The sequence below is a fragment of the Chaetomium tenue genome (genome assembly GCF_020726465.1).
Source record: "Chaetomium tenue strain MPI-SDFR-AT-0079 chromosome Unknown F5144scaffold_5, whole genome shotgun sequence".
Lineage (NCBI taxonomy): Eukaryota > Fungi > Ascomycota > Sordariomycetes > Sordariales > Chaetomiaceae > Chaetomium > Chaetomium tenue.
In genome coordinates, this window is record NW_027117333.1 from 1,819,446 (window position 1) to 1,845,944 (window position 26,499).

Below are 26,499 nucleotides of genomic sequence, written 5' to 3' on the forward strand. Positions count from 1 at the left end.
GGAGTCTCCGTAGTTCCATTGCTGACTCCAAGCCCTTGGACGTAGCATCCCAAATATATTGTTTATACTTCAGCTTTGCGTCCATACCCACTCCAAGAATCTTGCCTCGATCCTGGGGTTCGACAGTCTGTCCCTTGATAACGGATGGCTGGGCGTCAGTCTTATATGTTTTGAGGGTGAAGGGCATGACTGCCTTCTTCTTTATGCTGAATCTCGTACCGCTCCTTTTTTTCCCCAATCTACGGCTTCCCTGATGATGGCCTCGATGCCTTCCCTGTTGCCTCGTGCCGTGGGTCCCGTGATCCACGCGTTAAAGTCGTTAATGAAGGCTATCGCGCCTCCATGGCTGTCAATTCGTCGTTGCACTAGGTTCGCGTTGAAGAAGAGAAACAGAACCGGGGACAGGGGAGAGTCCTGCGGTAACTAGCCGGGGGTAAGCTTTGACGTTCCGAGAACCGCCCGTTACCTTGATTCGTTGCTGCACGCCCCGAGCAGAAGGCTTCTATCCATCGGGGCAGTCCGTCTGGGATACCTCGTGCCCTCATCCGCTGAAAAAGTCTTTCCTTGCAGACTCCGTTGTAGGCCCCTTTGACATCAAGACTGATCAGGCTGACTATCTTTCGACCTCGCCAGGCAGTGTAGATCTGTTCTTGGAGGAGTACGAGCGCTTGTTCCGCCGACCGTCGTTTACGGGCCCCCAAGTGATTTGGTTGGAAGGAGCCCGTACGCCTCGCCTCGACCGCATGCGACATCCTTTCTGTGACCACCGATTCTAGCACTTTGCCGAGCGTTGCTAGAAGCGAGACTAGTCTCCATACCAGGTACTTTGGTAACTGTAGAGTTCTCCTTGCCAGGCCTTTTGAGCGGTATGATCTTGGCGTGTCGAGTAGACGCTCAAGTCCGACTTGGAGCAGTCCAAACTCTACATGTACAGTCATGCAAGGGAAATCCTTCCGTCTTATGGATACGACTTCTAACATCACCAAATCTGGCAGCCGGTTCGCTTCTATCCGTAGCCCAATGAACAAAAGTTCTCCTTGATGTCCGTCTTGATTGCAATATAGCCGGCCACATCCGAGCCAGTGATCGTTGCCTTAATCATTCACATTCCTACCTTGTCTTCTGATATATTTGGGATCGTTTTCCCACTCACAGCTCTTCTTCCCTTTAGCCGCGGGATTTAGCTCACGCCATTGTTCAATAGATAGCCTTCTGCTCGGCTCTTGATACAAATTACTTACACACAAGCGCAACTTGCGTAACAGGGACCTTCACTGCGACCAACAACAACTAGAACACGGTCTTGGCCAACATGCCGTCCTTTTCCGCTCTCACATCGGCTACGCTACTCCTGATCCTCCGTAACGGGGCAAGGGCACAAGGAGACGGGGATGACCCAACACCAGCGACTCCCCACTGGATCACACCGGCCGTCACTCTCCCGAGCCCGTACGGCCACCCATCCCTCTATGTCACCCAGAACGGCGCGGGGGAGTGCCTGGCGTCGCTCCAGGTCTATTACACCAGGACATGCCGGGTCCAGACCACGGTCTGGGACGGCACAACCACGAGCCGGGTGAGCGTCGACTGCCAGGGCTGTACCCGGCTCGCGTCCAGCATCCTGGTCGGCCACTGCCCGCTTGGAGTGCATTATACGCCTTACCCGGACACCACTATGTCGAGGCCGTGGACATCGTTCTCGTTTGTCTGCGCGCCCACACCAACTCCGGCCGGTGCTGGTGCGGTGTAGTCGATGGGGACAGGGAGGCAGAGCTCGGGTGCTGGTGAGGGGAAGGCGAGTTGATGAGCTAGAGGCCGGAATGATGCTCAGAGTGTCCGGGGGTGGACCGTGGATTTGAGAGAAATTCGGGCTGTCAAGGGACCTGGAAGCTCGGGCGAAGGACGGGCATTGACCTGGAGCCTGTTTGGTTGGTTGGACAGGAGACTTCTCGATAGCCTGTGATAAACCTCATGAAGCCCATATTTCCCGAGACCGGCAATATGGGCATCGCCGGTCGCTGTTGTTCTCGCTTTGGCTGGCCACCTACTTAGTCCGACATAGGAAATAAACGTTAAAATCACGATTAAACGGCGTACTGAAATAGAAATCCAACTGCGACCGGCCTAATACTTGGTCGTACCGGATGCCTCCTTGCCAAAAGCATCGTACCTGTTGCCCAGCAGCGACGCCCTCTTGCTAAGGTCTCCCTTGTGAACCTTCGCGAGGTACTCCCCGAATTCTCTCGACATATGCACCGATGCCTTGATATGGTCCGACTGAATCACCACGCGACCCTCCTTGTCCTTCTGGTTCTTGGCCTCGGCCAGGGCCACAGCAACTTGGAACGCTAAATGCACGTGTCAGTCAGGATTGATCGCAAGGATGTGAGGTAGGCTCACCGTTTCTGATTTCTCTACCGTTCCACCTCAAGGCCCGTAGCTCCTGCGACTGCACGTAATCCTTGGCTGCCTGCGTAATCCGCATCGTCGCCTCTCTGTCCTCCTCAAGCTTGTGGAAGAAGGTATCCCAAAGGCGATCCCGGTCTTCATCCTCAAACTCGGGGTAGTGGATCTGGACATGGATACGAGACATAAATGCCTCGTCAAAGGTGCCGACCCGGTTTGTGGTAAGGAAGAGAATGCCTTTGTAGTACTCCAAGGCACGGAGAAAGCCAGCCACGAGGTGGTTCCGCTCTATGTCTTGTACCTGTCTCTGCTCCATATAGATGTCGGCTTCATCGATGAGCATGATCGCGCCCCAGTTCTCTGCCGCCTTGAACCAGCTGAGCAGGTTGGCTTCAATATTCTCGGGCTTGACTCCGATGTCTGAGCACGTCAATGAGAGTAAGGGACGTTCGGTGAAGTCGGCAATGCATTCTACGCGGGTTACGCGGGTCAGTGATGCCCGGTGGCGTTTGGGAGGATTCGCCGTACCTGCAGTGTAGGTCTTACCCACGCCGGGGCGTCCATGAAGCAAGATTGTCAGACCCTCGCCTTTTCCCTCGATGAAGTCCGCAGACCATGTTGCGTCGGTTTTCTTTCTTTGTGGGGGTTTATGGACTTGAGTGACCTTCCTGAATCCCTTCTTTTCGTGCGGGGCTCCTTCGCTCCTATGCCTGATGTATATCTGGGTAAGGTTTTTGATGAACTCCTTTGTGGTGTTCTTGAGGACCAGCCGCTCAAAGAGTCCGCTGTCAAAAGTTGGTTCCCGAAACCCGTCAACGTGTAAGTACTCTGCGAGATGAAGTTGGTTAGTACCCGGCCCCTCGGTATCGCGGCATCGCGTCTTCGGAACGGCCAAACCTACGCCACGTTCTAACCTTGAACAGAAACGCCTCAACCATCGAATCGCACAGAAAATACTGATGATCTGTCAGACAATCTACGGTGCGGGGATTGACCTTGGTATAACCCGAGAACTTGGGCGCCACTGCGTGCCGGTAGATTGTCTCATCGCAGGCTGCGCAAGTGCAGATCTGCTGTGGACCTGAGGGTTGCTTCAGGCCTTGACTGAGTTCTCTCCGTTCCCCGTTTTGCGTCTTAGTGAACTGGATCGGATCCAGCATAGCTAGACTGTTGTACTGTGGAACTGGCTGTCAGCGACGATGTCTTGGTCTCCGGTCAGATTGCCAGCGATGCTTACATCGCGCCTTGGGAAAGAGCTTGTGAAGCCGTCAAAGTGACAGCATCGGACCCCCCGTCGTAGGTCGTACCACTTCTTTCCTCGATTTACGAAGTACTGTTTGACGGCAGCGACCTCTTCCTCATCGATGTCATCAGCAAACCGCAAGTACTCGCACGGGAATGCTTTAAGCTCCGGGATCCGCTTCTCTCCGGCAAAACGTTGTATCTCCCTGTCAACTTCCAGGGGACCAACCCAGGTAGAGTCGGCATCCATCTTCCACAACCAGAGTTCGTAGGAGTCTGTGGCGCCGTTGACAAGCTCGAACTGTACGGTCGAGACAACATAAGGCTCGTGCTCGCCGTAATCGTAAGGGTCGTAGTAGACGTCCGCCCCTGGCTTGTACAGAAGCCACAGCATGTCGAACGTGGCGTAGCCCCTAGCATGGCGGGCTCTCTCGGCATCCACCGCTTTTTGGGTCGCCTCTCTAACAAAGTCCTGGACGATGGCGATGTGTTTGGCTGCCCATCGATTAGGGCAGGTGGACGACTCGACTTGGGCAAGCTTTGCCACCCCGTTCCCGGTATTCCGTCAGCTCCTTTTCGAAAAATACGAATACCGAGTAAGGTTCGGGGATCTTGATGATGTTCTCGGAGAAGTCAAGATCTGGAAAATAGTCGACGACACACCGCAAAGCCTCGGCGACGGCAGGTGAGAGGATGTTGATGTACGCATGTCCTTTGCCATTGTCGGTCTTGGAGATGTCTTCTTCTTTTGTGCTCGCGTCTACCGTGTCCTTGCTGGACAGCCGGACGTCGACGTACTCGAAAATCGGGTGCTCCTTCGACGCATCAAGCGGCGCGCGTCTGCCGTCAACGAACACGGAACCAGACTCCCGGCCGGCGTACTCTATTCTGTAGCGCACCAACTCCGGCTCGGGCAGCGTGGCAAGCTTCGAGATGATGGAGGGCTCAGGTGAGCTATGTGCGAGTTCCGTAGACGTTGTCTCGATGTTATGATGCTTTCCAGGGAGTGTCTGGGCTTCTGCGCTAACAAGGCCAAGGTTCACGCCGCCGAGGCCTTCATCAACAGCCAAAACGGCCACCGTCGCGGATGCGCCTCCCTCTAACCCTGGCATCGTTGGGTGCTAATAGTCGTTGATTTTAGTTGGTGCTCTGAAGTCGGCGACGACGGTGATGTCGAAGTCGCAACTTTACCTCGGTGCCATTGGAAGACTGGAAGACCGCCGGAGACTCGGAGGTTGAGAACCGTAGGTACCTATAGAGCTTGACCAGGCTGGCTGCTCAGTTCAGGGTGCGGCGGCTGACTTGTACTACGTGCTGGAACAACGAGCAGAGAACTGGGATTAGCGCTGGTTGCTTGCTGATTGAGGAGCATCAAGTGAGCACAAGCTGCCCACGCCGCCGTCGCTCACGATTGGACTAAGAATCGCTCGGAATATGCGGCTGGATATAGTGTGTGCGCTCATGAGGCAGCGTTCAATTCTAATTGGATGCTGCTGCAGTTTAATGGAGTTGTGTCCATTGCCCATTGGATGCTACTGATGCTAGACGGGATCCTGCATGTAGGTATGCAGCAGTGCCACCACCGACCTGGCTGTGTCTGGACTGGCTGCAGCTGGGCGTCGTTCCAAGGTATCCTTCCTGTTCCCGGATCCATCTCGAGCCTTACCAACAGCTTTTACGCTTCAACTGCTCTTTGCTATTACGCGGAACATGACAATAATGGCAGTGTCCGCATAATGGCTGCTGGCTTCATCGACCCGGAGCCGGGTGCTCTGGTCCAGCGCTTCTCCTGGGAAGTGGAGGCGCGAGAACGCACCGATACAGACACAGCAGAGTATGAACAACTTCGTTCAGACTTCCTGGCAGAAAGGGACAGGCGAGTGGTAGAGAGGCGGAGGGACATCGAACGCATCGAAGAGAAGTTCAACGCGACAAGGTGAGCTGTCCCGGGCACTAGACTCATGCTTGGAAAGCGAACCAACGCCCTGCTATTCTTTAGATCCGACGATGCCAGGATCTTCGACAAAGCAAAGAGGAAGCTCCTAGAGTCGATGAACAAATTCAGAGATTTAGTTCTCGGGAACAAGAGTAACCAGCTGGTAACCTGCTGGGACGACGTAACGGCAGCTGTTGCTGAGGCTCAATCTCTCTGGGAGGTGAAGACCAAAGACTCTCGCGCCGGACGGGTTAAGGTGTTGCTTCGTAAGATGTGCAACGGCTTGAACAACCACGCTACGGTCCTCAAGATGCTTCCCTCGGAGAGCGAGTACGTCTCTCTTGTTTACGGCTCGGTTTCGATGATCATCAAGGCATGGACTCCCACCCGAAAGATAGCGTCAAAGCATCCGGCAGCTAACGTGGGAAACACACACAGGCCGCTGCAAACTATATCAACATCTCGGAATCCTTCGTCAGGGGGATGGTCGAGATCAACGACGCCGTGAGCCTCAATGACCTGAGTCATGTATACGAGACACCGGCCCTTCAACAGCTCACCATGCGCCTCTATACGCATATCTTTTCGTATCTTATCAAAGTAATGACATGGTACACCGACCGCAGCCGGACAAGATTTTTGAAGAGCTTCAACGAGCATGCCCAGCCTTTGTTCGATGAAGAGTTAGTACAGGCCAAGCAGGTCTCAAACTTGCTTTCGCGACAGATCCAGCTTCACGTCTCAGCCGACGTTAGAGTTACCAAGCTTCGCGTGGAGGAGATCAGCGGCTATCTGCTCAAGCACACGGAAGACGAAAGGCTATCGAGGCTTCGCGATGCCGCAAACGCCGAGCTGATTCGAAATGTCGTTCGCTGCCAGATGGAAAAGACCAAAGAGGAAGTGAAGGAATGCATACTCGGATTCATGGACGCTTATCACGAAACTATACGAAAGGGGATGTCTGGCGGCGGAATATGCAACCTTCTGGAACAGCAAGCTTCCGCAAGTGTTGAGAGAGCAGCCCAGCTATCGCCTGAGCTTGTCAATGATGGTAAGCTCGGCCTCAGCATCGCTACGGTGTCCTTGCCAAATACTTATGAATATTCAAAACTAACCGAGTGTAAAGGTTCTAAGCCGGAAGGTTCAGCAAGGCAGTGTAAAGGCCTTCATGCCCTCGATGACTGTACGGAACCGGATCCGGCATCGGACATCGACATCAGCTTTGAGTCCCGTCATCTCGAGGACTACTTCACCTGGGAGCATGTCCATCCCCACCTGGACACGTTAACAAGTCCTTGGCTTGCGGATGCCTCGTTCGTGGATGGACTAGAAGCCTTCACGGCCGCAATGGACTCACGACTTCTTTATGCTCATGGCCAGTATTATTTCCAAGGCGCAGATCCCCTTCGGCAGTGGACGTCGGGATACATGTCGCTTGCCCAAGCAGCCGGGGTCCCCGTAGTTTCGTACTTCTGCGAACTGTCTGCCAATGAGCCGCCGGCGGCAAGGACGCGCGAGTCGATCGAGCTCTCGGCCCTGATTTACGCCTTGATTCGGCAGCTCGTCAACCTTCTGCCCGTCGGTGATCCCAAGACCGCTGCTGCTTTCGACGCCGCAAGGTTCTCTGCACTTGACGGAACGCTACGCACCTGGAAAGAAGCGCTCAGTGTTTTTGAGAATTTGGTGGAGGCTGTGCGTCTGCCACTGATGCTATTCGTCATCCACGGCCTCAATGTTGTAGAAGATGAGTTCGAGCACTCCACTGCCGAAGCATTGGTGGACCTTGTTCAGTGCTTTGCACGCGTATCAGGTCCCGCTTCCACACATCAAAGCAGAATTTGCAAGGTTCTCTTCACGACATCAGGTTTGTCGGAGACGCTTTCTTACCTGCTGGATGAGGGTTACATCATTTCATGTGGCTCTACGTCCCCCAGCGGGCCAAGACAATCAAAGCGGGCTCGCAAAGCTGTCTTGTATTGACAACGGCACGGTCACCGCCCAGCCTTTGTGTTTTCGATCCCTTGATAGACGGAGTCCCGGAATCGCCTTGTCTGATCGATCACGACGATCATCATCGATGCGTCGGCGACGTAGGGTTAGCATGGGCATCAATGCGTTGTATCACTCTCTTCAATGTCGCATATATGGACGCATGTCACGCTGCAGACGGGTACCTAAGGTGCACAGTACGAAGTTGGTTAGGTTCTTGTCTTCTTGATGTTCAACCAGGGCATGTGGGTATACCATACCTGCACGAGTACCTACCTACCTAGGCAAGCACCTTCCTGGCTGTACTGTATCCAAGGTGGTCTGTGCCCCGTGTGTGGGCAATGCAGCCCTGGCTGGAAGGCACCAACAGCCCTGAGCCAAGCACTTCCCCCAAGGCTTTTCCCGTTCTCACCTCAACCATCATTATCACCATTGCTTCTCCTTGCGCCACAGGCCATTCTCCCTGGGGCACGGCTCTTTGTTTCCATAACACTGTCTCATTTTTGCATAGCTACATTGAAATTGGGGTCGAATTACTTGCATCGCCCTGGTAGTTAAGTTGAGTGTTTCCCTTGGCCAAGCAACATGCCGCCGTCGGGAATTGATCGCGGTGATGCTGCCGCTAGCCCCTCGATTCAGGAATTGAGCATCCAGGATTCCACTTTGGGGAATGCCGTGGTCGGACAGCAAAAAGGGCGGCACCTCCCCTACGATTCTCCTTTTTCATTGTTTGAGAACCTGCCTGCTGAACTGAGAGACAACATCCTCCTGCACACCCCGGACTTACCGACACTGCGGTCGCTCGTCCGGGCCTCGCCGACAATGCACGCCCAGTACAGAAGCAACCGCGACACACTCCTCCGGGCATGCCTGGCCCGTGAGCTGGACGGCTGTTTTGTCGACGCCTATGCTTGTCTGAAATCCCGCGTTCGCATGATGCGCCCTGTCCGCACCGACGAGAAGATCACCGACTTCCTCGCAGGCTACCGCACGTGGATAGAAGGGCCCTCTCCACCTCCGGACCTGAGTTCTCTTAACCCCGGCTCTTGTCGGTGGGTGGCCGCCTTCCACGTATCTGTGATCAGGCCACTCTGTCGCCGGTATGCCGCGTGGGCCCTCGCGAACCTGGCGCGCACGAGAGGAACATCTCCTAACAGCCAGGGAGCCGCGAATAAGAAAGCCGACTCCGAAGCAGCGCCAGCCTCGCAGCCCACCTTGAGCAGGAGCGAGGAAATACGTATTTTCCGTGCTCTTTACCGATACGAGACCTTCTGCCACCTGTTCGGGCGAAATCGGTGCAACCGCTATGGTGGATTTCAAGAAGAAAAGATCAACGAAATGTTCTTATGCCTATTCGATCCATGGGAAGCCGAGGCCATCGCCTGTATCAATCTCTTCATGCGCGACAGGTATAAAGATATCTTTCTCGAAGTCAAATGGGACCTCAGCGACGAAAATCCTAAATACTGGCAGGGGGATGGAGTGCTTAACCCTTTGGACTCCTTTGATATCGATGGTTTATGGGACGGTAAGTGAAGCGTCTTTGTATTGTTCCGCAAGAAGGGAGTATAAACAGGTATTCTGACACGGACGGTGGCAGATTACATGGATGGTACCACCTCTCGCGGCCTCGAGGTGCTAGCCAGGCTTTTGGCAGTCAAGGACCACGAAACTCTCGTCGACAAAGTTGGGCGCTGTATCACGGGTCACCATGAAGTTGACGCCCCTCTGAGGAAGGTTTTTTGGAATGTGACACAAAACGGCCGACGTGACGAGTCGACGGCGGTCAATGCCCGGGACGAGGCCCAACAAAGGAGGGACCCGATGGAATTCAGGGGTGACATCGTGCCTCCGGATGGGCCCCCTTTGGCGTGGGTGCTCTTATGGGGCGGAATCTACGCCAACCTATACGGGGAATACACACCCAGCTCGCTCAAGGATTGGGGCTTCGTCATGTGGGACGAGCGTCGGTTGGTAGAGTTGGGGGTGAAGGACCTTGTGTCGATACAGTGGGAGACAGAGCCAGACGCGATCAGCCTTATTGAAGAGTACTACGAGTGGCGCCCCGCGGGGTATTAGTAAATACACATACACATACACATACCATCCATCAATGGCACCCGCAGTCCCTTCAGCTAAACCGCCCGTCCGGAAAGAAACTCTCCCACGCAAACTCCTCCCCAAACCCATCAAAATCAAACCCCTGCATCCCCTCCATCCCCAGCCCTCCAAACCCCCCCTCATCCCCCGGCGACTCCTCCACCACCAACCCCCCCTTCCCCCTCCCCCCATCCCCCATCCCACCCTCACCACCCCCCACCCCCTCACCCGAGTCCACCCCCCCCAGCGAAGGCGACCCCAACAGCGCCTCCGAAAACCGCAAACTATCCCTCGCCGCGCGCGCCACCGCCACCGCCACCGCCACGTCGCGCGCCCCAGCCGCCGCGCCGTCCTGGCGCGTGGCTTCTTCCACGGCGCCGACCTGCGCCAGCACCATGCGCAGGAACATGTGCACCTTGACGTTGGTCTCGCCGCGGCGGATGCGCGATTCGGCGAGGGAGGCGATGGTGCTGATTACGGTGGTGAGGGTGGTGCGGGTGTGCGAGGTGAGGGGGAGGGAGCCGTCGCGGAGTTGGGTTTCGACGTCTGTGTTGGAAAAAAGGGGGGGGGGTTAGATGGTGGATTACTTGGGGGTGTTGTGGACGTGGGAAGGAGGGTGGGATTTGGGTGGGGATTGGGGATGGGTTGCGTTGGGGTGGCATGGTGTGGTGTGGGCGAGGGAAGTGAGAGATGATATGAGGATCAGGATGGGGCCCCATGCAAGTGAAGTCGTATGACTGGGGTAGAAGGGAGGAAAACACTCACGCGCAAGCAACTCCAAACTAATCGCCGACGTCGCGTACCGGATCCCGTCCCGGAACATGCCCCCCGCAATACACAGCAGATTTTGGAACCGGTCGTTGTCCTCCTCCTGCTGGTGCGAGACCAGCGCCAGGGCCGTGTCGAGGCTGACCTTGAGCGAGTAGTGGAACAGCGGGTTTACGCGCGCTTGGTGGCTGAACGGAAAGTGCAGCGGGATGAGAAAGCGCCGCGTGAGGAAATCGATGAGGTTGCGGTGGAACACGTTGCTGCCGGGTTCGTTGCTGCTGCTGCTGTTGGGGGCGAAGAGCGTGCTGTTGGCGCTGATGGCCGAGGTTAGCTCTGCCGTCAGGGCCAGCGCGCGGTGGTAGGACCGGTCCGAGTTCAGGTTGTTGAGGAACTGTACGATCCCGAGGCGCGTGGGGAGTGAGGCGAGGAGAGCGATCTGAAGGGAGGTCGAGGTGAATTTCTCCTTCGGGTGCAGCGGGAGCGTGGTGGTTGTCTCGTCCATCTCCTCGTCATTCACATTGGACGGGAGCTCCGTGTCGAACTCCTCGAGCGAGAGGCGCGGCGGCATCCACGCGTCCAAGGAGGACTGGACAATAAGATCTAGGATGGTTGCCCACAGACGCCGGCGGAGCTCAGCCTGCAGCAGTGACATGGTTGGGAGGTGCTTGGGGTCGCGGTGGAGGCCGATTTGCATGGCTCCATGGAGGAGCGAGCCCATTGACACCCATACCGTGTCTCCGCCGAGAGAGAAGATCTGACGGGCCAACACGGCCAGACAGTGGATCTGCAGCACCTTGACGTCGAGCCGGTCTTTCTCCAACGGCCCGGATATCCACGTCTCAGCAGCGTAAATCCACTGGTGGACCAACTCGGTGTTACGATGGGCGACGGCTATGTCGCCGTGGTCGTAGACGCTGGATCCTAGGCCAATGACGAGGAGGATTCTGTGGCGAGCGTCTTCGGTGACGCTGTCCGGATTGTCCCAATATTCATGGAACTCGGCCCAAAAGGTGGGAATGTGGAGGATTCGATGTCTAAACTGCGAGGTCAATATCTCGCCTACCATGGCTAAGTAGGGTAGCTCGGGTCTGGTCAGGTGCGTACGTGGATTCAAAGGATGCAAAATAGAGCTCGGCCATCTGGGTTGATACCTCGAGCGAAGGTGGCACCAGGCAAGCATAAGGAGGCGGCAGACCTCTAGTCGGCCGGGCGATCTTGATACTCTTGGCCCGGTTCTTGCACCCCCGAAGGGCATCGCCAGCCTGGGTAATCAGCGCCGAGGCTTCAGGAGTCTGGAAGGCGGGATTGTTGCTAGCCTTTCCCACGATCTCCGAGTAGCAGCCCATGACGACAGCGAACTCGGTGGTATCGCCAACCCAGCGAGAGCGTCCCCAGTCCCGCGGCTTGTTGAGAACGGACTGCCATTCCTGTGTCTGTTGGCGACGCTCTGTGTTAGGCGCGCCTAGCCCATTGAGGGCAGGAGGGTTCTCGGTCCATGTTGGCTTCCGGGCGGTCAGGGATGACTCGAGCTTTTCTATGCGGTTCAAGACATCATTGAAGCTAGGCTCCTTTTGATTCGAGCGCTGCTCGCCTCCTTGATTTGACAATGGCAGCTCCGCGTCTTGGGGGTTAGACTGGACTGGAACGAGAAAAGAAGCATCCTGGGCCACTGGTGTAATGTTGGCTGTCTGACCTAGACTCTGTGCCCCTGACAGTGGTGTCGGAGGAGCAAGGCGGACTGCTGCCGGTGGTGGGCTCGCACTCGTCGGCCGAGTACTTCGGGTTCCGGAGCTCTCGCCCGAGCGGACGCTTGCAGTTGGGCCTGGCTCATAGTAGGTGAAAGGACTGTAGGAACACTTGGTTTTATGACGGATGCAATTTGCGCAAGGGTTGTTGTGGTCGCATCTGATCTTGCGACGACGACACTCTTGACAAGAGAGGGCCGGCCTTCGTCGACGTCGGACAGCCGTAGGGCCTGAGGGCCGCGTGGCCCCTGTAGGTCCATGGCTAGGTTCCATCGAAGCAACGTAGAAGAGGTGGTCCAAGTGGGTTGATGTCCCGTGTAATACGTGGACGATGGACAATGGGTGATGGATCAGGGTCAGGGTCTCGTCGGTCAATGACTCAATTCACCGATCTAGTTTCCGAGGATTGTCGGATCGGGCTCGATTTGTTTTTGGTAGTTCGGCATTTTTGGTTGAATTCCCCCCCTCTTCATGCGAGGTTGGTTGTTGTGATACCCGAGAACAATGAATTTCCCGTCCTTATGTCCGTCTCATCCCTGTCTCGGCCGAGACATGGGCTCAAGGAGCGCCACCGGAACTTCTGGAATAGGAAGTGGTCGGACCGTCGATCGGTAAAATCGGCGATCTAGTGAGCAGTGATGTAACTGGTGTTATTGGGACGCGTTTGCATGACTACCACGGCGTACAACCGGCCTGATGTCTCACTTACCTAAAACCGGAATCTCCGTATATTGGTGTGACCACTCCGTACCCCCCTCTCTCTCGTACTCCATCTTATAGGCTCCCTTTTCTCCTGGAAGTTGAAGGCAGAGTCGTACTTCCGATAACTCCGGCCTAAACATAGTCTCTGGACCTTCTCAGTTACTCTCCCCAATTACTCTCCCTAATTAGTCCCTACCTCCCTCCGAAGTTACCTACCAAGGTGCTGGAAGGCTGAAGCCAACGGCTCAACCCCAGAAACCGACACACAAGTTGACACAACAAACATACCAACACCACTAACACCCGACCACCAACACCACCAACACCATCCCTCACCACCACCACCACCACACCATGCCCCCCCCAACCACCACCCTCCGCGTCCTCATCAGCGGCGGCGGCATCGCCGGCAACGCCCTCGCCTTCTGGCTGGCCAAACAAGGCCACGACATCACCGTCGTCGAGCGCTTCCCCTCCCTGCGCGCCACCGGCCTGCAGCTCGACCTGCGCGGGTGCGGCATCGACGTGCTCCGGCGCATGGGCCTCGAGGCCGGGTTCCGCGCCAAGGCGGCGCCCGAGCAGGGCATGCAGATGGTGGACAAGTCGGGCCGGCGCCGCGCGTATTTCCCCGCGAATAAGCCGGGCAGTGGGAAAAAGCAGAGCTTGACGTCCGAGTATGAGATGATGCGCGGGGATATGTGTCGGTTGTTGTATGATGCGGCGCAGGGGGTGGGGGAGAAGAAGCCGGAGTATGTGTATGGTACGTCGGTGGAGGGGTTGGAGCAGGTGGAGGGGGGGAAGGTGGATGTGCGGTTTGAGGATGGTAGGACGGAGAGGTTTGATTTGGTGGTTGGGGCGGATGGGCAGTGGTCACGCACGCGGAAGGTGATGCTCGGGCCTGGCGCGCCGGACCCGATGCAGCGGATACCGGGGTTGGTTATTGCGTACTTCACCATGCGGCTGCCGATGAAGGAGGGGGAGGAGTTCTTGGCTACTTCCTACCTGACTGCCAAGCACCGCGGCATCATGACCCGGCGGCACAGCCTGGACGAGATCCAGGTTTTGTTTTCGTGCAAGTCGGGGCCGGAAGGGATCGACAAGGTGCCGCGGGGTGATATGAAGGGGGAGAAGGAGGTCCTCGAAGGCATCTTCAAGGGGGCGGGGTGGATGACGGATGATTTTATCAAGGCGATGTGGGCGGCCGATGACTTCTACTGCGAGCGCCTCGGCCTCGTGAAGCTGCCGTCCTGGTCGTCCGGCCACATTACCCTGCTCGGAGACGCCGCGTACTGTCCGACGGCCATGTCGGGGATGGGCACGACTTCGGCCATGGTGGGAGCGTATATTCTGGCGGGCGAGATCGGCAAGTACGTGAGCGGCGCTTTGCCCAACGAAGCGGATGGGCTCGCCGCAGCGCTCAAGAACTACGAGGACAAGTTCCGGCCATTCATGGAAAAGATACAGGAGGGTATCCCCGAGAGAGCGGAATCCCAGTGGACCATGACTGGGTCGGCATTCAGCATCGGTATTTTGAACTTGATGGCGGGGTTTGCGTCCTTCTTCAAGCTCAACATTGCCGACATGATCAATATCCGCGAGAGTGTTGAGGGATGGAGCCTGCCAGAATACAAGGAAGTCTGGGAATAGTTGGCCATATCTGCTGCGGTGCCTGTTGCAGAATGGCTACTTGCGTCTTGGGGCGATTGTACATTTGAGGGAGTTGTGTAAAGTAGGTCGTGTTTTTCCGCTCAATATTTTTGTGATTACTCCCGGCCGTGGAGAGACTGTAATTAATCAATAAATACCTAATCAAGTCATTCAGACGGTGGTTGTCGCTAAAAATTGCATCAGGCAAAAGAACAGTGGGGGAGGGATGTTCTCGGTGATGGTGACGGTGAAGGCGGACGAGTATTGATGGCAACACTGGCAGTTCCGAGTCCCCCGGCGGGCTCTAAAAGAACCATTAGCAATCGATGTCGGACCACAGCGACATAAGACTAAGGTACCCGGAGTTGGGAGTTAGGGGGCAGGTTGAATGCAACAATCATTTCACACATTCTTCTATATAAGAGGTATCACATGCGGTATTAACTTAGGTAGTCCAGCACCTTGTCTCATATCGCAGCTGGACAACAAGGCCCTGCTCTGTCCACTTGCCTCCCCTTTTTCCTCTTGTCTGCCCTCAACCCCCCTGCCCTCCTGCGCTTCCTCCCTAGCTTATCTTTTGGACTCCCTGCTCTGATTAGTCTATGCACCCATCATACACATACATCATCGAAAGAAAGGAATAAAACAGAGGAAAAGGAAAAAGAAACTTACCCGTCCCTCCACCCCCAAACCGATGCGCCCTCCCCCCACACCCACTACACGTCCTGCCCCCACAAAGCGGACACACCACCGCCGCCACCCGAACCCTCCCAACCCTCTCCCCCACCACCCCTTGTGACATCCCCTGTGACGACCCTTGCGACGCCCCCTCAGCCTCTTCCTGTACACCCTCAACAACCCCTTCCATCACCCCTCCTTCCACGATACTCTGCACGCCCAGAAACATGCCACACCCCTCCCGGTCGTGACAGTACAGGCGGCGGTCGGGCGGCGTGCGCATCTCGCGCAGCTTGTTGCGGTAGGCGAGGAACTCGGCGGGCGTGGCGATGGCGCCGAGGGTGGGTAGGGGGAGGGGGGCTTTGCATGTTGTTGTTGCTGCGGAGTTTGGGGGTGGGGTTGGGGTTGGGCTTTGGGTCGGGTTTGGGTTTGAAGTCGGATTCGGGTTGGAGATGTTGGGTTGCGCGGGGGATATCCGGACTGGACAGCCTGCCGGTGTGAAGGGGTCTGTTGAGAGGGAGGTGACGAGGGCGGTGCGCAGGCAGCGGTGGCAGAGGGCGTGGCCGCATTGTGCGGGTGGGGAGGGGGCTTGGGGCTTGGAGCGTTGAGAGCTTGGTTGCGGGTGGGAGATGCGGCGGTGGCAGCGGGAGCAGGGGATGCTGGGGCGGCTGTGTTTTGGGTGGCTGAATGAGAATGAGGAGAATGGTGTTGAGAACGAGGTGTTCGGTGTTGGCGTGCCGAGAAGGGTTGGGGATAATGTTGGGCTTCGTGGATCAGGGGATGCTGGTGGTGTGGCTGGTTTGATGTGGGTTATTCCGCTTGAGATATCCTGTTGTTTCGAGTCCCCAGAGGGCGGTGGCATGAGAGGCTGGTATGTTGTCGGTGGAGTCATCTCCAATGTCGAGGTCCTTGGGTAAGACTCCTTATCCGGAGTTGGCTCTGGCGTGGGAGCTAATGTATTCGCCTTCATTGAGCCCTTAGGGCCTGGCGAGGCTGCGCGTGATACACCGTTTCCCATGGTGTAGGCGTACAGGATGTTGAAACAAGTGGGTTCTGTTTGAAACTCAGAATCTAAGGGCAAGGGAGTTTCGAAACGGTTATAGAGGAGGTTATGAAATCAATATGGTTGTTGTCGCGTGATGCCTTGCTGCAGGTACAAATACCAGGACCCCGCCCTGCGCCCCGGCATATGCGTACCTGGATGATGACTCTACCTCAACTTGTAGGCTTCGTATTGGAACAACACATATTCCGTGGCAAATTTTCTGGTCCCACAAGGCAATTGACGCCCGACATTGTGTGGCGGCGTGTAAGTGGTCGCCCTCTATTCAGGGGTTCAGGGGTTGCGATTGGTCACCTCACCCCTGGCTCTCAGTCTCTTGGGCCTCTTGTTTTAGCCTCACTTTTCAGAAGTCTCAAACTGAGACTCAAGAAGACCTCCGAACTCGAATTCCGGGATGGCGAGAGTTGATTCAAATCAGGATCCTAGCAAGGTGTCAGGGAGTCCGATCCTGGCGGAGCCAAGACATGCATTGCTCCCAATATTCGGTTGTTGGGTGGGTTGGCGGTCATCAAGGTTCTCAACCCCCACGCCGACATGGGAACTCCAGCCTCTCATCTTTTCAGCTTTCGTAGATTACCATTTACAACGCTCAGTAGCAGAGTTTCAACTCTTTGAACCGTCCGGTGACCGGTGACCATTCCCTAAGCTGGAGTCTTGACCATGAGATTATCAGCTTCGACCCTTGTTGCTCTCTGCTGGCTCTCGGCCAGTCGTGTTCTGTGTGATGAAACAGATTCGCAATCCCATTCGGGGCTAGTTGGGGTTGACGCTACATATGTGAGTGTTTTGGACGTAAAAGTGCGACGGCCATTGTTGACGACAACCAGCCGCAATATCTCGTTTATGAAGTCCACGAAGTCGAGGTTGTTCTCGCAAAGAATGAACGTCTACCGAGACAACCAGACATACAACGCCACATCGAGGAAAAGGAGAAGCTGCTCCAGAGGCTAAGCAAAAGCCACGGCACCTGGAATGAACACCATGCGCGCCATCGCCTCCTTGAGGCACTCCGGGGATTCTCCGCCTACGCTGATACCCAGCAAGCGGAACTCAACCGGTTGAAAGGCTTGTACAGCCGCGTCCCAAGGAAGCAGAAATCGGTGTGTTTGCTCCTTTTTCGGCCCAAGGTTTGAGAAGAAGTTTGCTAACTCAACAAAAGCTCCTCGAGCGAACGATGAAGTACAGCCAAAAGTTTGCTGACGTTGCCGAGCTGCTCAAAAAGAACCAGAAGCTCTGCGACGATATCGTGCACAACGCCATGGACTTTTACGGCGTAAGCCAACAAGAGCTAGACAAGCACGTCAAGGCTATGAAAAAAGCTGGTCGGCCCGCAGAGAGAGTCAGCGTGTCGCAGGCCCTGAAGCACTTCGTCCGGGACTGGGCAGCGTCTGGCGCCCACGAACGAGATGCCGCCTTTCCGTGTATTCTGCAGGCCCTCAAGGACCAGTTTCCTGACGCTGGCGAGCAAGAAGTAAAGGTCCTCCTGCCTGGCGCAGGCCTAGGACGGTTAGGTCATGAAGTAGCACAACTACCAGGTAAGAAACCAGACTCCAACCCACCCCCCTCATCCTAACACCCTCCCTCTCCTAGGCTTCCTCGTAACCAACAACGAATGGTCCGCCTACCAAAACCTCGCCTACCGCTTCCTCACCCACCCCTCCGAGTCCGGCACCACCACCGCCCCCAACACCACCACCCTCCACCCCTTCATCGACGCCTGGTCCCACCACCGCAGCACCGCCTCCATGCTCCGCGGCATCCCCATCCCCGACGTCCACATCCCCCCCCACAACAACCACAACTCACCACTCCCCCTGCTCATCGAAGGCGACTTCACCACCGCCTTCCCATCCCCCACCTACGACGGGCACTACGACGCGCTCGTCACGCACTTCTTCATCGACACGGCGCGCAATTTGGCGGCCTACCTCGAGACGATCGCGCGCGTGCTGCGGCCGGGCGGGGTGTGGGTGAATTTTGGGCCGCTGCTGTATGGTTCCGCGCCGTTTGTGCAGCTGGCGTTGGATGAGGTGGTGGCGGTGGCGGAGGCGGTGGGGTTTGAGTTGGTGGAGGTGCCTGTGCCTGTGGAGGGTGCGGGTGGGAAGGGGGAGGGTTGGGCGAAGTGTAAGGCTGCGGGGGGGCTGGTGCCGGGGAAATGGGTTTATGGTGTGGAGGCGGTGTATGGGTTTGATGAGAGGGCGTTGACGAGGAATGCGTATGAGGCGGTGTTTTGGGTTGCGAGGAGGGTGTAGATGTGGGGAGATTGGGTGGCCTGCTAGTTTCTTGGTTTGATAATATGTCCAGCAACGCAATGAGTGGGTGTACAACGGTGGCTGCTTGGGGGTAAATTTGACATTCGGTACTGTATCATGAAGGCATGCGGAGATGGTTTGAACAGCGAGACAAAGTGCATGTGGTATCACGCGGAACTTGTGGGCTGAGTTGTGCGCTTTGAGTATGTATTTGCAAAACTCGGTGATGATATTCCCCAATGTCTCCCAAACATGTAGATCCCGTGGCCTTGTGTTGAACTAGTTTCCACCGGAGCCTAACTATTCTTGAGGCATTCAAAGTAGGGGGCTAAAGTGAGCCCGAACTGGAGATTGTCAACCCAAATGTTCACTTCAGGGGTTCCCGCGACATTCCCAAAACTCACATGTTTTCTTCATAAAGGTATCCTTACCATCGTCAGCATCACTTCGAGTCGGCAGCGCAGTGATAGCCCTCGCTGCCGGCAGGGCACGTAAAGTCCCCGTGGTCCTCGTGGCAGGGCGGGTTGCCAAAAGCGCCCTCGAGGTTCAGCCATGATTCACAGCAGAACTCGCACGAGGGAGCAGCCACTTCGTTGCAGGGCCAGTTGTTGGCAGCAATGGCGTCGCGAACACCCTGGCAGTCGCTCTGGCGCGGCTTGAGTGCTCTGGCGGCAGGGGAGGCGGCAGTCAGAGTGGCGAGCGTGGCCGTGACGAGGAAGGTGAATGAGACCATGTTGGCTGGATGGTGTAGATGTTGGAACTTTGGAGCAGGGGTTGAATCGATGTGTTGTTGCTAGAACTTGAACTTGTGAACTGGAGGATAAAGACACGGCTCTTCCCGTGAGACTTCCCCCTATTTATACTCGAATCAAACTACCATTATGCCCCGTTACCGGCGCTGTTCTTCTGGTTCTGACTTCTCAAGCTTCGTGACTGAAGCTTGAAGCAGGACTCGGAGCCACTGCAATGTCACAGTAAAAGCTTATGCCAAGTCCAGGTCCAACTCCAAGTTCCCTCTTGTCTATCATGCCAAGGTGAGAACCTTGATGACTTTAAACCAACTGGTCACGCTAAAGTTCAACCCCCGCGATGGAGAGTGTAAAAGTCTCTGTTGCCAAGGGGTGACAAGGAAAGCTTGAGGGATTTCCCCCCCACGCTAAACCGGTCCATAAGCCATGTTGAGAATAAAGGCCTACCTAGTATGTCAGTCATCTCCCGTTCACCACTTGCCAGTTGTTGTTAGAATGCTACGCCACGCTCGCGAAAGAAAATTTGCCCCGCGCGCCAAGGAGGTTGAGCACCCTGATGGCCCTTCAGCTCTTGTTTTTGGTCTGGCACGGCAGCGGGAGGGCAGCCCTTTGACCGAAAGGCTCACCGTGGCGTTGATGAGGACCTCTGTGTCTGCATGCCGGAAATCAATAGTTCCAACATCACCACTACCATGTGTCATGGTGCTTGCCACGAGAACCAGGGGTTGAGAGCCACGCGGGGGTAGGGCCGATGACCTTGTGCGCATGTCTGCCCACATTTAACCACGGTCTCGCCTTCTCCTGCAGTGCTCCCACGGATGCAGGTCCACGCAGCTTCTTGATCGAATCACTTAGACGACCGAACCCATCCTGCAGAGATGGCGCCCGTAGTGTACCCCTCGTTCCTTTTTGTCCTGCTCCAGGCATGGCGTGCCGTGGGCTTGCCCCAGGGTATTACACCCTCTGTGCAGCCTAGTTGTTTGTAAGTGACCAGTATTGAGCACTGAAGTCTGCTTGGGCATCCCTAACACATGGCCACTTAACAGCCCGACGACCACGACGGTCTATGGCATCCCAACCGCCATTACCGACTTCGGTTCTTTCGTGTCGTCTATGAATAGCCTTTACTCGACTTCGGGCGTCCCCTTCTCCGGAACCAAGGTCCCGTTCTTCACCTCGGTCGTCCAGGTTTCCCCCGGGAAGCTGTACACGGGTTACGGTTATTACGACTCAGAAGCACTCAAGAGTGCGGGCTATAGCATCATCACTTCAGTCGTCACCACCACCACGTGTCCCATGTCGTCCTCAACGCCGACTCTGCCCCCATCCCCAACCGGTTCTCTGTGCAGTCCGCACGGCGACCACTGTACGTAGCCGAGTTCCTAACGAGGGTTACCGCGAGAGAAGCTGACAGATGTTGCAAGGGCACTGCGAGCCGTACCCGTCAAGCACACAGTCATCGGCGGGAGAATGCGAACCCCATGGAGACCACTGGCACTGTCCTCAGGGGGTTCCCGAGCCTACCACGCCTCCGCCGGCTGAGACGACAACCGCCTCAACAACCTCATCGTCGCCAGCCGGGGAGTGCGAGCCTCACGGCGATCATTGGCACTGCCCCCCTGGTGTTCCTGAGCCTACCACCCCTCCTCCGGCCAACACACCCACCACCTCACCGCCCCCGACTGGTGAGTGTGAACCTCACGGCGACCATTGGCATTGCCCTTCCGGCGTTCCGGAGCCCACTACTCCACCATCTAGCCCCTCAGCGACGCCCACAACAAACCCGCCTACCGACGGCGAATGTGAGCCCCACGGTGACCACTGGCACTGCCCGCCGGGTGTCCCCGAGCCCAGCACCCCGCCTCCTCCCACCCCCTCAACAACAAGCAAGCCCGGCGACGGCGACGGCAACGGCAACGGCAACGGCAACGGCAACGGCAACGGCAACGGCAACGGCAACGGCAACGGCAACGGCAACGGCAACGGCAACGGCAACGGCAACGGCAACGGCAACGGCAACGGCAACGGCAACGGCAACGGCAACGGCAACGGCAACGGCAACGGCAACGGCAACGGCAACGGCAACGGCAACGGCAACGGCAACGGCAACGGCAACGGCAACGGCAACGGCAACGGCAACGGCAACGGCAACGGCAACGGCAACGGCAACAACGAGTGCGAACCGCACGGCGACCATTGGCACTGTCCCGATGGTGTCCCCGAACCCACCACCCCCCCGGGCACCTCCCCCACCGATGCCCCGGGCGGCAGCGGCGAATGTGAGCCTCACGGCGATCATTGGCACTGCCCTCCCGGCGTCGCCGAACCCACCACTCCCCCCGGCGCTTCGCCCACAGATGCCCCGGGCGGTGGTGGTGGAGGAGATGGAGGTGATGGAGGTGACGGTGGTGAATGTGAACCGCACGGCGATCACTGGCACTGTCCTGACGGCGTGCCCGAACCAACGACGCCGCCTGGTGGTGACGGCGGTGCAGCACCAACGGCTTCGGCGACTACGACGGCGACGTCGGCTGTGGTGACGGCTGGTGGGGGACGGGTTGGTGTGTCGGTGGGCGTGGGGTTGGTGGGGTTGGTGGTTGCGGTGTTTGTAGGTTAGTTTAGAACTTTAGTCTGGTATGGCTGCTTGGTGGATAGTTCGGAGGAGACAGGGGGGGTTGGTAATTGATAATGGCCTCGTTGGTACATACCTGTAGATGGGGTTGTTGTGCTCTCGCCACCGCGTGAGGATTACAAATAATGAGCTATTCTTCGTTTCGAGTCGTGCAGTGAATCCATTCGGTGCCATCTCTCGATCTTGGGCTGTCAGGTATAGGGATGTGGAGAGAATGGAACAGGGTCCCGCAGACCCAAGAACGCGAAGGCAGCTGCGTGGTTGGTAATCTCAGGAGTGTCATGTATGATGTCCAGGCCTGATGGGACAATCAGGTAGAATTACTTAATTGCCTTCAGTCAGGCGAATCTTAGAACGGGCCGCCACGAAATAAAACTGGCCGCCAGTACCTGGCTAAGTGAGTACCTACTTTCTCTTTCAAATATTTGCCCTGGGTAAGCTCGACGCCTCCACATCACTGATCTCGAGGTTGCCGCACGGCCACCGTTTACTGCGTTGTTAGGCGTACTTTTCCTCTGTGAGTGTTGCCTTTTGCTTGTAGCAAGGCAATAGTCGATGGTATTGAGGTTGCCGTTTGCTCTAGGATCCCTGCACATGTCTCGTTTCTTAGCAACCTAGCAACTGCATATATACTGAATGAGCTTCAAGCGGGTGGTTGGCGGGGCAGCCCTGTTGCCAAGCAAGTCTGCCAGGGCTTCAAGCTTTCAACACGTGAAGGAAAACAAGGACTTGTACATGCATGGTACATGTACAACTTCACCGTACAAGACGAACGAACACCGCTACGTGTCCCCCAGGGCCGCTCGTTGGAACGAACCATTTGGCCTATTTACATGAAGTCCGAAAGGTTTCGGTTGCCGAGTTTGTGACATTGTGTCAGCGGTCGACATCCAACCAAAACTTAATCGATTCGACACTAGCCCACGCATCACCCCCTTTTCCCTCGATTAAGTTGCGTCCGCGACCAACACACCCCCCTACCACGAACTTCGAGAAACAAGGGGTACGTTTGAAAATGGCTACGAGAGCGGCAACCGTCGTACCCCCCTTTCCCTACGAGCCAGGCAGCACCTTCGTGATCAAGGCCCACGCACCGCCTCCGCCATTCGGTCCACGTTACGAAACCACGCACCCCGTGAGGGATCCAGTTTGCGGCCTGGTACAGGATGAATTTGGGGACCATGTGGACCACATGGGCTTCGTCATCTCACACCCTCCCCTCGATCCAACTCCAACGGCCGACGCCGGGGCACAGCCATCGCAGGTGTTGACCATCCTCGAAACGGTCAGCCACAAGCCGAAAGATGAGGGCGGCGGCCCGGTTGTTGTCCGCTGTTCCCTCAACTCGGAGAGATCAACCATATACATTGCCAAGATCTACGATGGGTTCCAATACGCGTTGGCCGAGCCCGGCGAGAGTGGTTGCGACTGCATGTACTTGGCCGACATGCATTACAGCCGAGAGGCGGCTGCATACGAAAGCATCCCCGCGCGATTTCAAGGCTCCATCGTCCCGCGATATTTCGGTTCCTGGACCTTCCCTCTCCCAACCGGCACCCATGGCCGGCGCCGGTGGGTGCGCATGGTCCTGATGGAGGACGTTCCTGGCGAGTGCATGCTAGACATGATCTTGCATGCTAAGGGAGCAACCCGGAGCAACCCGGACCCTGACACGGGACCGGCGCAATCCCCCAGCCTCGATTACAGCCGTTTGCCGCCGGAACGGGAGCGTCTCGACATTATGGCACGCATTGCCGAGGCCGAGTCCGACATCCAGTGGTACGGAGGCGTGATACACGGCGACGTGGAGCCTCGGAATGTGATCATCTCTCGCTCGGGGCGTTCTAACGTGCCGCCGCGCGTCACCATCATTGACTTCAACCTCGCATACGTGCTCCACCTCTGTGAGGCCGGCCGTCAGAGGATCGCCAAAACAGGCCACGGGAAAGGGTTGCCCCCCTCGATCATCAAACGCTATTGGTTTGGCTCAGAGTTTGCCTACGGGAGCGAGTACAGCTAATGGATTCCACAGAGCTGGGTGGTGGAGGACGATCCCTTTTTCCCTGCTGCCAGATGGTTGGTCGACAGGTGGATGGGTCCCCCAGATTCCGGCCGCCATCTGAGGAGTTTCTCAACCGCCCGTTTCACCAAAACCTGGATGAGCCTCTTCGCCAGGTGCTTGAGGAAGTGAAAGCACGTGTAGCGAAAGATCAACGGGCACTTAGTTGAGGGCTTTCATCATGTGTAATTAGTGTTTCTGAACGAGGTTTTGTATTGTCGGCAGTACTAGCTCTTGGAGGATGCTTGTCCAGGACAAAGATCAACACAGACACCGTTCTCGATGTGTCGATATGTTTGGGCTACTTTCCAAATGTTTCCATTCCCGCCGAGCCAGGGTGCGTTTTCAATACGAAAAGGGGATTAAATCGTTCACTTCTACTAAACACTGCACTCCGGAGGGAATATCATCCATCACTGCGGCAATAACCACGTCGCGCGCCACGGAGACACCGATCTCCAGTAGGTATGTATCATTGGGGCACGGGCGCGCATCGTCGTAACCCCAACGAAGCCCCGTTTCATCAAGACAAACACACTGTCGGCCCGATGTCCAGAATGATCAGCAGCGGCTAGGACCGCACCACCATGGAATCCATCCCAGGCCAGACGCTCAAGCAACTTCAGTTGATCTTCGGAATCCCCCAATAGCGAGCAGCCCAACCCTCCCCAAATAAACCCCCAACACGATAACACCCATAACCATCAGACCGCCCACCCCCCCCACCCCCCCCAACCCCCTTTTCAAACAACCGTCGCATCCAACAACCGATCCATCATCTCACCCACCACCTCATCCCACCACTCCTGCGTCCGCCACCCGCGATCCACCAGCACCTGAAAGCCCTCATACAAAAAATTCTGACAATTCCAATCCGGCGGGCGCGCCCCCGCCGGCACACCCGCGATCGCCTCCACCGGCTCCATCTCGCACCCTACCGGCACCTGCAGCGCCCCCGCGCTGACGTGGCCGACGTAGGCGCGCGCCTCGAACCACGCCACGCGCTCGTGCAGCCGGTCCACCACCCACAGGTCGGTGGCCTCGTCGCGCTGGGTGTGGATGGTCTCGTGGTAGTGGGGCAGGGTGGGGGAGGTGAGGTAGAGGAGGGCGTGCCGGTGGTTGTAGGTGTCGGTGGGCTCGCCGCGGAAGATGTAGACGGTGAGGATGAGGGTGGTGGAGGCGGGGGTTGTGGGGGTGGGTTGGGGTTTGGTGAGGGTTTGGGGGGTTGTTTCGGTTTCGTTGCCGGTGCTGCTGCTGTTTTTGTCTTCTTGGGGCTCTTGGGTGATGTCACTCGGCTTAGTATGGTTTGGTCTGTCGCCAGAACCCTGTTCCTCGGGTTGGGTTTGGCTGAGGGTGCTGGTTGTGAATGTACTGGAGACCATGGCGGGCGTGGATCGATTATGAAACAAAAAGATATTGATGTCTTTTGAAGGTGATATGAAGATCCTGATCAACTGCCGCTGGAGAGCACCTAAGCACCAATCAGTGTGCCCAATTTTTACCCCTCGCCCCCGGTGTTTCTCGCCGCAGGTGGTAGGATATGCAGCGACCCACCCACAACTCGAGCGATTCCATGACATGGGGCGTTCTTTTGCGCAGACACATCTGTTGGTTATCCTAAAGGCTTGGCATGTGTTGATCGTGAGGATAAATTATGATCATAAGAAGGGGCTGTGATGGGAGGAAGGGGGGGAAATCGAGCGGCAAAGAAAAAAAGAGGTAAATCAAAATCAGGGAAAGGTAAGGTACCTTAAGCAAGCAAAGAGAAGACAGGAGATATAAAACGCTTAACAGGACGAATGTCACGAATATGCCAACAGGTGGAACCTCGGGGGCGCGGGATGCCCCGAGCCAGTCATTCAGCGGACCAATCCGGAGGACGGAAGGGTGATCAGTGAGCTCAGCCGCTAAGAAGACTGAGCACACTGAGCACCACAATCGGGTCACCAATCAGGAAGCGCGAACTGGTCTAAGTGATCAGTGTGATCAGTATCTGGGGAGACTGAGCACACTGAGCACCATGGAAGTAGACGAGTATATAGTCACTCGTCCTGGGAAGCTCTGGGAGTTCTCCAGTTAGCAATCACAACTACAGTTCGCTACAAGCTCACAAGCCTACTGTTGAGACAAGTCTATTGTTGTGCACCCTTTGGCTGCACCGAACCTAAGCATCCTCGAGAGATTACCTTCAACGAAGCTGAACCCTAACAGGATAGGATCCTAAAGTAGGTTCGTCACAACGGAACGAGTGAACGGAAAGGTTGATACATTGCCATATTGAAAACCGATGGGCAACCAAGTAAAATGCTTGGTAACTGATAAACCAGCGAGAATCTATCAGACCTCTACGCACATCCATATACGGTATTATTTAGTAGATCAGTGATGGAATGGTCGATAGCAGGATTCAAATTACGATTCCCTCAACTAGAGAATGAGCTCAAGCTCAAGACTCTCGAGAACTCACCAGATGTGGGGCAAAATTCCAACGGTTCCTAGCAGCCAATAGGAGGGCTCAACAAGTGGGTTAA

At 56.3% G+C, this 26,499-nt stretch overlaps 11 protein-coding genes across 11 annotated transcripts; 6 read left to right on the plus strand and 5 right to left on the minus strand.

Moving 5' to 3' along the window:
- The first annotated feature begins 1,122 nt into the window (after positions 1-1,122).
- On the plus strand, positions 1,123-2,057 carry F5144DRAFT_288771 (uncharacterized protein). Its single transcript, XM_066783791.1, has one exon. It carries the CDS (start codon positions 1,313-1,315, stop codon positions 1,748-1,750), a length of 438 nt encoding a protein of 145 aa, XP_066641311.1. The 5' UTR covers positions 1,123-1,312; the 3' UTR covers positions 1,751-2,057.
- A 67-nt stretch (positions 2,058-2,124) lies between these two features.
- F5144DRAFT_594047 (uncharacterized protein) lies at positions 2,125-6,958 on the minus strand (the record flags this gene model as incomplete). Its single annotated transcript, XM_066790528.1, has 11 exons — positions 2,125-2,348; positions 2,401-2,572; positions 2,708-2,826; positions 3,413-3,548; positions 3,644-3,831; positions 3,909-4,017; positions 4,115-4,186; positions 4,236-4,658; positions 6,431-6,568; positions 6,700-6,748; positions 6,942-6,958. The coding sequence occupies 11 exons, from the start codon at positions 6,956-6,958 to the stop codon at positions 2,125-2,127; spliced, it is 1,647 nt and encodes a 548-aa protein (XP_066641312.1).
- A 1,437-nt stretch (positions 6,959-8,395) lies between these two features.
- On the plus strand, positions 8,396-9,652 carry F5144DRAFT_594048 (uncharacterized protein; the record flags this gene model as incomplete). Its single annotated transcript, XM_066790529.1, has 4 exons — positions 8,396-8,913; positions 8,948-8,982; positions 9,134-9,259; positions 9,291-9,652. The coding sequence occupies 4 exons, from the start codon at positions 8,396-8,398 to the stop codon at positions 9,650-9,652; spliced, it is 1,041 nt and encodes a 346-aa protein (XP_066641313.1).
- Positions 9,653-9,900: 248 nt separating this feature from the next.
- Positions 9,901-12,637, minus strand: F5144DRAFT_577288 (uncharacterized protein). Its single transcript, XM_066789193.1, has 2 exons — positions 11,546-12,637; positions 9,901-11,475 (listed from the first exon to the last, which is right to left on the minus strand). The coding sequence occupies exons 1-2, from the start codon at positions 12,457-12,459 to the stop codon at positions 10,257-10,259; spliced, it is 2,133 nt and encodes a 710-aa protein (XP_066641314.1). The 5' UTR covers positions 12,460-12,637; the 3' UTR covers positions 9,901-10,256.
- Positions 12,638-12,797: 160 nt separating this feature from the next.
- F5144DRAFT_577289 (uncharacterized protein) lies at positions 12,798-14,734 on the plus strand. The gene has a single exon (XM_066789194.1). It carries the CDS (start codon positions 13,243-13,245, stop codon positions 14,533-14,535), a length of 1,293 nt encoding a protein of 430 aa, XP_066641315.1. The 5' UTR covers positions 12,798-13,242; the 3' UTR covers positions 14,536-14,734.
- Positions 14,735-14,924: 190 nt separating this feature from the next.
- Positions 14,925-16,695, minus strand: F5144DRAFT_577290 (uncharacterized protein). The gene is made up of 2 exons (XM_066789195.1): positions 15,208-16,695; positions 14,925-15,121 (listed from the first exon to the last, which is right to left on the minus strand). The coding sequence occupies exons 1-2, from the start codon at positions 16,229-16,231 to the stop codon at positions 15,003-15,005; spliced, it is 1,143 nt and encodes a 380-aa protein (XP_066641316.1). The 5' UTR covers positions 16,232-16,695; the 3' UTR covers positions 14,925-15,002.
- Positions 16,696-16,716: 21 nt separating this feature from the next.
- On the plus strand, positions 16,717-18,745 carry F5144DRAFT_621980 (N2227-like protein-domain-containing protein). Its single transcript, XM_066792087.1, has 4 exons — positions 16,717-17,053; positions 17,104-17,376; positions 17,436-17,811; positions 17,867-18,745. The coding sequence occupies exons 1-4, from the start codon at positions 16,937-16,939 to the stop codon at positions 18,526-18,528; spliced, it is 1,428 nt and encodes a 475-aa protein (XP_066641317.1). The 5' UTR covers positions 16,717-16,936; the 3' UTR covers positions 18,529-18,745.
- F5144DRAFT_288856 (uncharacterized protein) lies at positions 18,720-19,504 on the minus strand. Its single transcript, XM_066783793.1, has 2 exons — positions 18,933-19,504; positions 18,720-18,872 (listed from the first exon to the last, which is right to left on the minus strand). The coding sequence occupies exon 1, from the start codon at positions 19,259-19,261 to the stop codon at positions 18,971-18,973; it is 291 nt and encodes a 96-aa protein (XP_066641318.1). The 5' UTR covers positions 19,262-19,504; the 3' UTR covers positions 18,720-18,872; positions 18,933-18,970.
- Positions 19,505-19,708: 204 nt separating this feature from the next.
- F5144DRAFT_288853 (uncharacterized protein) lies at positions 19,709-22,056 on the plus strand. Its single transcript, XM_066783792.1, has 3 exons — positions 19,709-20,259; positions 20,324-20,643; positions 20,702-22,056. The coding sequence occupies exons 1-3, from the start codon at positions 20,156-20,158 to the stop codon at positions 21,892-21,894; spliced, it is 1,617 nt and encodes a 538-aa protein (XP_066641319.1). The 5' UTR covers positions 19,709-20,155; the 3' UTR covers positions 21,895-22,056.
- Positions 22,057-23,101: 1,045 nt separating this feature from the next.
- On the plus strand, positions 23,102-24,032 carry F5144DRAFT_594053 (uncharacterized protein; the record flags this gene model as incomplete). The annotated part of the gene is made up of 2 exons (XM_066790530.1): positions 23,102-23,419; positions 23,901-24,032. 2 exons carry the CDS (start codon positions 23,102-23,104, stop codon positions 24,030-24,032), a joined length of 450 nt encoding a protein of 149 aa, XP_066641320.1.
- A 672-nt stretch (positions 24,033-24,704) lies between these two features.
- Positions 24,705-25,731, minus strand: F5144DRAFT_577296 (uncharacterized protein). The gene is made up of 2 exons (XM_066789196.1): positions 25,523-25,731; positions 24,705-25,439 (listed from the first exon to the last, which is right to left on the minus strand). Exon 2 carries the CDS (start codon positions 25,348-25,350, stop codon positions 24,712-24,714), a length of 639 nt encoding a protein of 212 aa, XP_066641321.1. The 5' UTR covers positions 25,351-25,439; positions 25,523-25,731; the 3' UTR covers positions 24,705-24,711.
- Between the last annotated feature and the right edge of the window lie 768 nt (positions 25,732-26,499).